This window comes from Nannospalax galili, unplaced genomic scaffold (genome assembly GCF_000622305.1).
Source record: "Nannospalax galili isolate Female #2095 unplaced genomic scaffold, S.galili_v1.0 scaffold761, whole genome shotgun sequence".
Classification (NCBI taxonomy): domain Eukaryota; kingdom Metazoa; phylum Chordata; class Mammalia; order Rodentia; family Spalacidae; genus Nannospalax; species Nannospalax galili.
Window position 1 is genome coordinate 856,507 of NW_008346389.1, and position 12,710 is coordinate 869,216.

At 39.4% G+C, this 12,710-nt stretch overlaps 1 protein-coding gene across 1 annotated transcript in view; it reads left to right on the plus strand.

Annotated features, from left to right (window-relative positions):
* Mamdc2 (MAM domain containing 2) overlaps positions 1 to 12,710 on the plus strand; it is a 162,205-nt gene that overhangs the window by 125,618 nt on the left and 23,877 nt on the right. The window contains exons 10-11 of the mRNA XM_008842749.3: positions 2,034 to 2,127; positions 4,897 to 5,049. Of these exons, the coding sequence (XP_008840971.1) occupies positions 2,034 to 2,127; positions 4,897 to 5,049 (247 nt within the window). The remainder of the gene's footprint in view (positions 1 to 2,033; positions 2,128 to 4,896; positions 5,050 to 12,710) is intronic.

The window sequence follows — 12,710 nt, forward strand, 5'->3', positions numbered from 1 at the left end:
TACATAAATCCACATAAATGTTGAGTCTCTCAACTATCCTGCTTATATAAGACGATATGAATGCAATAAACATTCCTACGTCATACAATCAGTAATTACTCCACAAGACCTTGGCTTAGGAAACTTTATAATTGTTTCCCACTTTGTTTTATTTGGTTTAGTTTGGTCTTTTTGAGACAAAGTCCCCCTGTAGCCTTAGTCCCAACTGGTCTGGAACTCACTATGTAGCCACCACGCCTGGCTTTACTTTATATTTTGTATACTGATAAGCTGTCATATGATTTTAAATTTTCTTTTTTAAAAAAAATCCTGTATTATATGGAGCTGAAGAGATGGCTCAGTGGTTAAGATCACTGACTGCTCTTACAGAGGACCCAGGTTCAATTCCCAGCACCTACATGGCAGTTAACAACTATCTGTAACTCCAACCAGTTCTAGGGGATCCAATGCCCTCGTCTGACCTCCATGGGCATTAAATGACATGGGTGCTCTTACATGCATGCAGGCAATACACTCATACGCATAAAATAAAAATAATAAAAAATAAAATATTTTTTAAAATCCTGTATTCTAATGCTGGGTGTGATGGTGCACACCTTTAATCCCAGGACTCAGGAGGCAGAGGCAGGAGGATATGTGTGAGATAGAGGCCAGCCTGGTCTATATAGTAAATTACACGCAGGCTGGGGCTATGGGAGACGCTATCAAAACAAATTCCTATTTCCTAGTAAATCTGATCATCATGAGCAAGAGAACCCTACTAATGACAAACAAACAAAAAAGTTTTAAGCCATAACATTTGGAATGTTAGAACCTAGAAAGTCAAGTTTCGTCATTAGTCATAAGTAGCTTCTGTTACATCATCCTTCATCTTCACTTGAAATGAGATTGCAGTTGTGATGGACTGTACCAACCTGCGCTAATTAAACAGTGTTATACATGCAAAGCAGCTCTGTGAACTACAAGAACAAGGAACATGCGATACACAGGTTTTAAGAAGTGCTCCTTGGGCATCATGTCTGAAACAACTTTTTAAAAATATGTTTTTTATTGATGTTTTTATTTTATGAGTGTATTGCCTGCATGTATGTAAGTGTACCCATGTCATGCAATGCCCTCAGAGGTCAGAAGAAGGCATCTAGAAATGGAGTTACAGACAGTTGTTAGCCACCATATGGGTGCTGGGAATGGAGCCTGGGTCCTCTGCAAGAGCAGCCAATGCTCTTAACCACTAAGCCATCTCTTCAGCCTCAAAACAGCCTTTTAAATTGGCCTAATGGGAAGAAATCAAGATCTAATTCTATCTCTCTGTTTCTCTCTCTCTCCCTCCTATCCCTCTCCCTCTCTCTCTCTCTCTCTCTCTCTCTCTCTCTCTCTCTCTCTGTCACACACACACACACACTCTGAATTTAATAATTCATGGTATGGATTTGTTTTTCCCTTACATACAACAATAAAAATGTTGGACTGATTAAATAACCACCCACAGGGCTTTTTTATTAATGATACCAGCGAGAGACATAGATCTTTGTCTTAGAAATGGAACATAAGTCTCCCGATGGCCAGTCACTGGGTCTTTGTTCATAGTATAAATAATACACGTTGCCATACAGTCGTTTCCAAAACAATCAGTAGTGTTTGCACTGAAGATGTTTGAAAACTGCTTGGAAAACCATCAGCACCAGATGCACTTTGGGGATTATCAAGGGAAATATGTAAAACCTGCTCTTTCACTTGGCTAATCTCTTACTCTCTTCACCCTCACCATCAAGTCTCTAAAGACTTTCTCTAGTTTCTGCACTTGTATAAGTAGTATATTATTATGAAGTGACTTTGCTTAAAATAATGTAGCTCCGTGGTCATAAACCAGCAGTAACCATTCTTCATACATGCCACTGTGTCCTTCATTCACATGGACTGTGAGGCATGTTTTAAATTGCCTATTCAGGCCTTTTGTGCTGAGTAAATTCCAAGTTGTAAGCGTTTCCAATTCTCAGCTAAGAGAATTCATAACTTTATTTTATGAATTGCAGGTGGTTTTCATGAGCCTATGCAAAAGTTTTTGGGACTGTGGGCTTATAGCCCTGGATGATATTACAATACAGTTGGGAAACTGCCAGTCTCCAGGTAAGAGAACCATGAGTCATTTCAGCTGTGTATCTTTGTCCTATGAAGGCCACTTTTGGTTCCTTTAGAACTTCAGACATTTGATCTATGCTATTCTATCCCTTGCTTTTCTCTACAAAAATGCCTCTCTGTAGAGCTTTATAGTAGACTCTGCAAGTTAGAAATGAAGACTCTAGCATTCTGTATGTCTTTGTACATGTAACTTAACCCCCTTGATCTCATTATAAGGGAAGTTAGCAATGCCTAACTGAATGTTGGGGACAATACATATATATCCATAGCTTATGAACTGCCACAAAACAGCTTTAAAAAATACCTTCTATCTTAATTAGTACCATCATTATTGTTGTGATCTTAGAGAATGACCAATTTCAAGTAATAGATAGCATTGTTATTTCACAAATACTTGTTAGATAATATTAAATGTTTAATAAAGTTGGTATTTCCTAAGTCAGTTAAGTGAGAATGAAACAATAGACGGGGCAGTGGTAACGGGAGTGGGCAGCACAGCCTTACACTGTCACCTATAATACTCTGAGTTCCTTCAGAAACCTTCACTCAGGTCTCTGCACCTCAAAAAAGTTCAGAACACATTAGTACGAAACTTAAGGGTTGAAACTTATTAAGAAAAGGTTTTAATGTGACTTGAAGCCTGGTGTCAGGGCACAAATAGAGATGCTTAGGTAAAGAGCAGTATATACCTAAGACATGCTTGTGGGGCTTCCCACAGTGAGAGAGTTTCACTTACGTACTATCTAACAATAATTGTATGTACAGTTTTAGTGACTTCTGGAGTTATAATTATTGAAAGCATTTCTAAGGAATTTTTCTTTTTTGATAAATAAGACTAGAGGATTTTTTTATGTGCACTAGATAGGATTGCAGGCTGATAAGAAACAAAGGATGAAGAATTCCATACTATATTAGTCGCAAGGGAGTTACATGTTTTGTCTGCAAACAAAGTTCATGTTCTTGTTTGTGATATTTTCAGAAAGTGACATGTTTGCATCTGAGAAAGGAGTAAAGTTAAACATACAGGCCTTAGCATAGTGGACTAGACTACTGTTTCGAAATTATTATTCAAAGTATCTCTCAAGTTGTGCCAAACTCTCTCCACTCCTGGCTGACTTGAGACTTCAACCAGACTCTAGAGATGGCTTCCTGCCATCATCATGTCCCTTTATTTCCCCTGTATTTTCATCCTACCTCAAACCAAGCATTGACAATAGTGAAATTGACACCGTGGTAGCTAGTGGTGTGCTAGATGGAACGTGCCGTGCATAAATGCACACCTCAACCTAGATTGCTGGTCTTAATCCAATCACATCACATCCTAGAACCTCCATATTCATTTATTTACAAACAGACCAATTATAGTGTCAGTCTTACACTGGAGAACAATTGAAAGAATTTCTTTGGCCTGGAGACCTAGTTCAAGGGGAGGACACTGACACAAGGTTCTGTGTGAATTTCCTTGCTTTCTGAGCCCTCGTGAGGACAATAGCAACAAGAGTGTGTATGTTCAAGAAGTAGGAGAGGGAGTGAGGCCTCGTTAACTAGTACTGTGTCCAAAATAAAATGAAGTCAAATAACGCAAAAGAGACATAAATGGCAGGCTATTTATTACAGAAATTTATTAAGAATATGGTTTAGGGGTTGGGGATTTAGCTCAGTGGTAGAGCGCTTGCCTAGCAAGCGCAGGCCCTGGATTCAGTTCTCGAAAAAAAAAAAAAAAAGAAAAAAAAGAATATGGATGTTGGGAGGTATAGCAAAGTTTACCCAAAGGAGAAGTCCCCACTAAGTTTGGAGATGGCATTACTCTAGCAATAATAATTACTGTTGTTAAAGACAACATTCTACAGATTTTTTTAAAAGAACATCAGACAAAGGGTTGGGGAATTTAAGGGATGAAGGGTGAGTATATTACAACTACATTGTATACATGTATGGAATTCTCAAAGAGTTAATAAAAATATTACATTAAAACAGACCAGACAACTATTGTCATGGGACTTAGCTCAGTAGTGAAGTGTTTGTCTAGCATGTGCAAGTCACTAGGCTCCATCCTCAGTGCAAAAAAAAAAAAAAAAAAAACAAAACAAATATTTGTGTCTAGAAATGGAAAATCAGACTTTGGCAGTAAAAATAGCAGTTCCTAGTATTTAATTTACTAATAATAATTCCAATGTTCCAAATACTTCACATGCATCATCTCGTTTGGCCCTCTCAATCCCATGAAGTCGTTGCCCTTAATATTCCCATGACACAGATAAGAATTCTGAGGCACAGAGGAGGGAAGCCATTTGTGCTCCACAGCTCTGCCTCCAGCAGTAAGTTTACTTCTCTCCCATCTCCTCCTCCTCCAGAGCAGCTGTAGAGCTGTTACTAGGGCACCCTTCACTTGTCCTGCATTCTTGAAGAAAACCCCTGCACTATGCAATTTTATTATTTTTTGTATTTTCATAAAGGCAGTTTGTCTCTAATTTTCAGAGCTTTTTAGCGCATTCACACAAATAAATCCCAAGCTGGGGAAAAAAATGTCTTACTTAAAGTGTCCCAATGTTTCAGATCTAGATCTCTAATTCTGTCACCATGACAGGACCCATGACTGGGAACAGGCTAGCTGGAGGCAAAGGCTCGTTGGGCCACCAGTGGGGGTCTGCCTCTACATATGCTTGGCATATGACCAGACACCTCTTAGACATGTGGAATGGGCTGCTGGGAACCATGTTGCATTCAGCAATTGCAACACCTGATGTTTCCTTGTAGAGAGACTTCTACCTCCACCTGGAGAATGCACTTTCGATCAAGATGAATGTGCATTTACACAGGACAAAAGAAACCGGAGAAGCTGGCACAGAGGAAGGGGAGACACTCCCACTTCCTACACAGGACCGAAGGGAGATCACACTACTGGGGTAGGTGAGTTATGCCACATGATGCTGTTTCCTAAGGAGCTAAAGTAGCATCCTACAATTTGAAATGTGCAAATTCATGCCTTGTGTCTAGAATGAACTACATGTGATTCTACACACAAAATTTGTAATAGGTATATTTGAAAGTCATCATTTCTGTTTATAATATTGCTTAATGTATATTGTTACAGAGATAATTAAATTAGGAATTGCTTTAAAAATAATAACAGAGGAACAAAAGTGAGGGGAAAGATGTTAATAAAAATTGGAGGTAAGGCTGATGCTGAGTATATAAATGTGCTGGCAGATGGGGATCATGCAGACAAGTTCGACTCTTTCTATAGATGAAACAAAGAAATATCACCTGTGAAATTTGATTCACAGTGTTCTTAGGATGAAACCTGGGGGAGCAAGCAGCTGGAGGCTTAGGCAATCAGGTGGCGAATTCATTCTCTCTCTCTCTCTCTCTCTCTCTCTCTCTCTCTCTCTCTCTTCTCTCTCTCTCTCTCTCTCTCTCTCTGTGTGTGTGTGTGTGTGTGTGTGTGTGTGTGTGTGTGTGTCTTAGACAAGGTCTTGTTGAGCACCTGGAACTCAGAGTCTTCTTGCCTCCTCCTGAGAGCTAGGACTGTAGATGCATACCACTATGCCTGGCTAAGGAGTGCATTTTCAATAGGAAGTGTATAAACCACATAGGAAAACTTAAAAGTTGGTCTTTTTCTTGTTACTACAGAATATCAGTGGTAAAATATGTCTGCCATACTTTGGTATACCAGTTGGATCAAAGTATTACATTTGTTTCAAAACAAAATTGTCCTTGAACTAAACTCACAGAGATCCTGAGTACTAATCTCCAGGATCATTTTAGAAAAGAAGGTAGAAGGGGATAGACTACACTCCGCTGTACTTATGACCACCCCTAAGATAAACCCATGACCTAGTACCATGGAGCAACTTATAGCATATGTAACCTGCCTACTGAATTAGCCAAAATTGGTAGAACTCAATCACAAACATCTTTATTTTTTTTTATTTCCATCATTCACTTCATTTATAGTCTGAAGATTTTTCTCCCCACTCTCTGGCAAATCCCTTAGCTCCCAGTCCTGTTGAAGTAATATGACATTAATAACACAGGTATGTTAAGGGATCTTATATTCCAAATCAAAACGTCCATTTCTCATTCAGTCAAATTTTCTGAGCTCAGCTTGGGCCTACCTCCTTTTCTGGGGATGATAAAAGAGAAGACTTTCTAGTCTTCCATCTTCTTTATTTCACCTCCTCTTCTGCTTTTCAAGCTATCATCCTCTAGTCAGGATAAGGAGAGGAGGGATTAAAAGAAAAGAACTTTAAAATATTTGGTGCTATTTTAAATTCTCTTGATTATTGACCATCCTTTGTTATGACAGATATTCAAACATCTGACTGGCTGGTCAGAACTTCGGCAGTATACCCTTCTTTTTGTGTCCACTCTGCCTAACCCTCCATAACAATCCCTCTCCATTGGGCACCTGCATATTGAGGTACATACCTCTATACAATCAGCCAGATTTTTCTGAAAATTTTGGCTTTCTTTGAAAAGCACTTGCTTCCAACTACTTTTCCAGAGACTGTCCATGGGTCTCAGAAACTAATGCACTCCCAGCTAAAAGGTGCAGCCGGATCCTGTTACTGACTTTTCTCTTTCTCTTGATGCTCTAGCAGATCCTGGAAGAGTCTTGCTTCAGAGAAGGGTTCTTCATTGGTCCAGAAGTAAACCAAATGTCCACTTTCAGTACTGAGTAGGAATTCTAAAAGAGTTCTGAGACTCTGTGAGGTCTCACCTGGAAAAGTATGAGGAAATTAAAATGGCAAATAGAAGTCATATATGATAAGACCACTTGGATAGCGTATACAGAAAACAGAGCTCAAACTGCCTTAAATGGAAAGGGAATTCTTTACTGAAGTTTGAAACAGGAAAAGGCCAAGATAGTGCTAACTTCAGGTACAGCTCAAAGCAAGGGATAAAAACTATATAATTATTAGACAGTTTGCCCCTCTCTCCTCCTCTCTGTGCTGTGTTTTCTCCAGTCTCAGACAGGATCTCCTATCATGGTAAGAAAGCGACTATAGAAGGTAAAGCCTCATGGACTTTCAATACTGAACCTTGCAGAAAAGAATAACTCTAATGAAAATCTCCAAACTAAGCTTTGAGTTGTTTTGTTTTGTATGTGTTTTGTTCTGTTTTGTTTTTTGAGACAGATTCTAATGATGTAACCCTGGCTGGCCTCCAACTCATATATAGAACAGACTGGTCTTTAATTCACAGATATCTGCCTGCCTCTGCCTCCCGAATTCTAGGACGAAAGGTATATGTGACCACATCCTGCCAAACTGAATCTTATTACCTCTGAGTAGCAATGTTTTGAAAGCAGGGTAAAACTCACTGTTGAATCACCACAATACTTGATATTAAGCCTTATGTATGATTGACATGCAAAAATGTTTATGGAATGAGTGAATGAATGAATTTACTTAAGGCTCCTTTGAAAAATATAAGGATAATTATTATTTAGCAAGACCTCCTGTAACTGGCATGGTAGCACATATCTATAATCCCAGCACTTGAGAGACTTAGGCAGGAATATCACAAATTCAAGGCCAGCCTGAACCACATAGTGAGTTCTAGGCCAAACTGGGCTATATTACAAGATCCTGCTTCAAAACAAACAAACAAAAACTCCCCAGAAAATGGGATTGTTGGGAGATTCCTTTTTTATTACAAGAGTAGTAGAGAAAAGTTCAGGAGAAATAATTTTAACTAGTCTATTATAATCTGAATGTTGCGTGTCTGAACATTTTTTCTAGAAGAAGGTTGACAGTTTATCTTTTATAAGGACATAAAAAGGCTTCAGTTAGAGGTATGATAAGGTACCATCAAAGATATACGCATGTTACAGAAGATGACCACAAGGGAGTATTCTGGATAATGAAAATCATGGAATGCCATAGGTAAGGGAGACAGGCAGAACCAAAGCAGTAAGCTGTGGAGAGCAGGGGCTGCTCCTGAAAGAGAAGTACCAGGCCGGGGTTAGAACAGGCCTGTGGGCTTTACAGTTAGACTAACCCAGCATACTCCACTCACTGAGTATGAGATTTTAAGGCACTTATTTCAAATCGCCAAGTCTCAGTTTTGTCATCTAGAAAAATCAGAATAATTACAGCTCCTTACTTATTAACTTCAGAGATGGATCCAAACTCAAGGTAGCAACACAGCTGGTTTTATATGGCTTTCAAATAGCTGTCTCTTTGCCGTGTCCACGCATGGCCTCCCCTCTGTGCCAACTTATCCCTGTTATCTCTTTTCTTTTTTAATATTTTTATTTATTATTTTTATTTTATGTATATGAGTATATTGATTGCATGTAAGTGCACCAATATTGTGCAGTGACCACAGAGGTCAGAAGAGGGAGTTGAACCCCCTGGAACTGGAGTTACAGATGGTTGCCAGCCACCATGTGAGTGCTGGGAATCGAACCTGGGTCCTCTGCAAGAGCAGTTAGTGCTCTTAACCACTGAGCCATCTCTTCAACCTGTCTCTCTCTTTCTCTCTCTCTCTCCCTCTCTCTCTCTCTCTCTCTCTCTCTCTCTCTCTCTCTCTCTCTCATAACACTAGTTGTATTGAATCAAAGTCTATCCTCAAAATCCCTTTTAAAATTACGTCTTTGAAAGACCCATCTCCAAATACAGACACACTCTGAGGTACTGGGCTTAGAGCTTCAACAGATGTATTTTGGAGAGATGTTAGATGTTATTTAACCTATAGCAGACTCCCTCCAAGGAGTTAGTGTCATGGCTGAACATCAAAGGAACAGAGCAAAGGCTTTCAAGTTAAATGGGTGACAGCCTGAGCCTGCCCTTGTTCCTCGTGGCTTTATGCCACAATCTGAGCTTGTCTGACTTATATATGGTGTCCTACCTCCTCCTCATGTATTAAAAATCTATGAAAATCTAGCAAAAATATGAACAGTAGACATGAAGTCACCCAGCGTTCTACTCCTTTCCTTACAGCATTACTGGGCTATGGGGACATATGTTCACTAACTTGTTATGGCTGTATTTGAAGAAGATGTTGTGGTTGGGCTTGCTCTGTCTCTTTGAAAACGTAAAAGAATGTTTCAGCTGGATAGGGTGAAACAGCAAGAAAATGAATTCAAAAACTTCTTAGTGTGTTCCATATTTATTCTGAATGAATACTTGATGCATTAAATTAAGTTCTCTGGTGCACAGCACAGAAAATGCTGATTTTTAAAAGTAAATTATTCCACTTGCTTCAATATAAAATTCCAAAAGATTCTCAAGACGCCGTCCAGATTTTTACCTAATAAAATCTTTTGCAATCTATCTTTTTATTCCAGTGCATAACAATGCAAGTAAGAAAACACATTTTTCTATATTATGCCCAAGGTACCTAGAGCTATACAGCATTGGATTGGAGGTGTCTTGTTTTAGTTCTTAAAATTACTTTTGCTGCAGTAAATAATAAAGCTAGTGATCATTTACTGGACATTTACTCTTCATAGGCTCTGTGCTGGGAATCTTTATACCCTTACTAGAATCTATAAAGTAAGTGAAGGGCCCTGTTTTTCAGGCAGGGAAATAGAAGTGTGGAGAAGTTAGTACCCGTCCAGAGCTACACATTATCAATTGGCAGAGTAGAGACTGAATTTCAGGTTTGTTTGTGACCATGTGCTGTTCACACTGCCTCACTGGAGTCTCCCAACCTACATGATACTAACATGCCACACATGGCCCATATAGCATGTATGTGAATGTCACAACTTTCTACGTAGCAGTATAAACTCACCCAGAATGCCTTTCTCGCCAAGGGAAGGCAGTGTCTTCTCCTAGTAAGATTATAATCAAACCAATAGCATTTGGGAGTCTTCCCTAGAAATTAATTTAATAGAAAGAATCTACATTTCTACATTTTCTAAGCTATGTCTAGTGTCCATATTCCGATATTGTGAGTTTAACTCCAGGATTGCATCCCAGACTCCAATTATTCACCGTAGCCACGTGGAAGAGTGGCTTTCTCTTCTCCTTGTCTCTTAACAGTATGAGATAAATGAGGGTAATATATGGACTCTCAGATCCAAGGTGGCAAGTGTGACCCATTCAAAAACTAAAGCATAAACTTCTTTAAAACAACTGATTGAGGTTTTTCATACAATTTATCGTGTGGTTGTATGTGGGTGTGTGTGTAGATGTGTGAGCAGAAGTCAGAGGACAACTTGTAGGAGTCAGTTCTCTCCTTCTACCATGTGGTTTCCAGGGATTAAACTCAGGTTGTCGGGCTTGGTGGCAGGTACCTTTACCCACTGAAGCATCTTGCCAAACCCCCAAACAACTAACTGTGAAAATTACCAATATTGGAAATTACATGAACACAAGAGTCAAATGTCTTAGAACTAGGAATCGTCATTAATATTACACAGTCCAGGGTTCACAAGATCTTGATTCATTCCATATCTCATGAGCACTCAAAATTTGTATTCTATACCAAATAATGTCCAAATGCCTCAGAACTATAACACGTAAAGTAATAAAGGTTAAGTTCTAAAAATGATGGCACAATGCAGGGTGGCATCTCTCCCTGGGAGTGTCTTGAAGGATATGTCCGAGTTCATCAGGAATGGTAAGGAGCAAGGAAGCTTGCCAGGATAAAGAAACAGCAGGGACGCGATGTGAAGCCCTTTAAGTAACTGAGCAGCTTTCAGGAAGTCTGTGTTATGATACTTGGCTGGCATGCACAATACTGCCAACCAGGAATTCCATCAAAGTAGAATCTCAAATGGTAACTTCTATGGAGATAGTGTACTTGAAGATATGATTCAAAACAGCAGGAGTGGGGGATGACACCATAAAATAAAAAAGGGAGGAGAGCTGATGGGAAGATGGCATCCTTGGCATGGCCACTGCTATGTCTAATGAGTTACTTGAGATCGTGGGCCATCTAAGAAGCCATATTGAACTATGTCTCTTGATCATCAACTAGAGGGGAAAAGGGGAAAAAGTTTTTCCATACACTCCCACCCCAATGGGCCTGAGATATGTGCCCATTCAGCACCAACTCCCCACTCCTACTGCATCTCTGGGTGGCAGTTCTACAGAGGCTCAAGCCAGGAGTGACTAGAGAAGCTTCCACCTTGAAGAACAAAGTGATCAGCAATTGGCTTGGGTCCAAGATAAAGCATCCATCAAGTTGCTTCTGATCAGATCTATCTTTTCACTTCCTTTGCTTAAAGCCTGCCAATCTACACTTGACAGAACACATACAGGGAGAAAAAACGAACTGTTTCATAGACACCTGCATTAGATGGTGGGTCAATACATGTCCAATAAATGAAAAGAAAAGCTCAGAAAAGCCACATTATAAATATGTCAAGTCATTGTGTGTGTGTGTGTGTGTGTGTGTATCAATATATCATCTCAGTTTAAATACAAACAGGCACTGTCAACAGAACTTTTGGGTTTAGCTGCCAAACGGGTCAAATAATGCCAATTATCCAGAGATTTGGGGAAGTTCCATGCCTGTTCTGGCTCAGTGACTGCTCAGCTACTGCTCCTCACAGATGTAGTGGCAAAGCACTTCATTTTCAATCTTGTCACAGAGAAACGCGGATGGGTCTAGGGTGAGCAAAATGCCACTGTTCTTAGCAAGATCCACTCATTTTTTTTGAACAGGAACTTTTGAGACATTGCAACAGTTACTTAATCGCCACAGTTCTGATAAAGTTGGTGTTGATCGTTTTGTTTTTGCCAGTTTCTCATTGCTTTTGTGGAGGAAGTGATTTTCAAAGGTCCTTTCTCTACTTTTCCGAAACCCTTTTCTTTACCTGTTTGTCTGCTTTTTAATATATTCAAGTTCAATAGTGAAATTCACCATTTTATCCCTTTTCTTGCATTTATATGTGTATTTATGCACTTATATAAGCATATGCACATATGTATGTGCATATATAATATATATATTACATATTGATGTTTTGAGACAGGTTCTTCCTGTAGCCCCAGCTGGCCTGTAACTCTCTATGTAGACCAGGCTTGCCTCAATCTCACAGAGATCTGTCTGCCTCTACCTCCCAAGTGCTAGGATTATAGGCGTGTGTTACCACTCCTGACCCACATATATGTTTTTGTAGTCCTGGGGATTAAACCTAGGGCCTTGAATAAATTAGGCAAGAGTGACAGTGCTAGGCTACATTCAAACCCTCAAACTTACTATTATATACACAAAATTTAATTATTAATCATAGTTATTTTACAGCCTCATGTGATAACTCCATATATGGGTTGCCTATTTCCCACAGGTGGAGTTTGTCTGCTTACACACACACACACACACACACACACACACACACACACACCTGTTTCTTAAAATCTATGATAATTTAGACTGAATTCTAGGTGTTGTAAATGAAAGATCACAGAACCCTTCCATCGTGCTGTTTTCTTCCAGAGACTATTCTACCAGCTCTGAAACAGAGGATGAGAGTTGAGGTAGGGTTGCAGCTCTGCCTTCCTGGGCCCACCTCTGGTTCTGCCTATACTCTGGACATATTCTCCAAGAATGTAGTCTAGAGTTTAATTAGGAATTGTCCTCTTAATTTTCCTGAATTTAAATTTTTT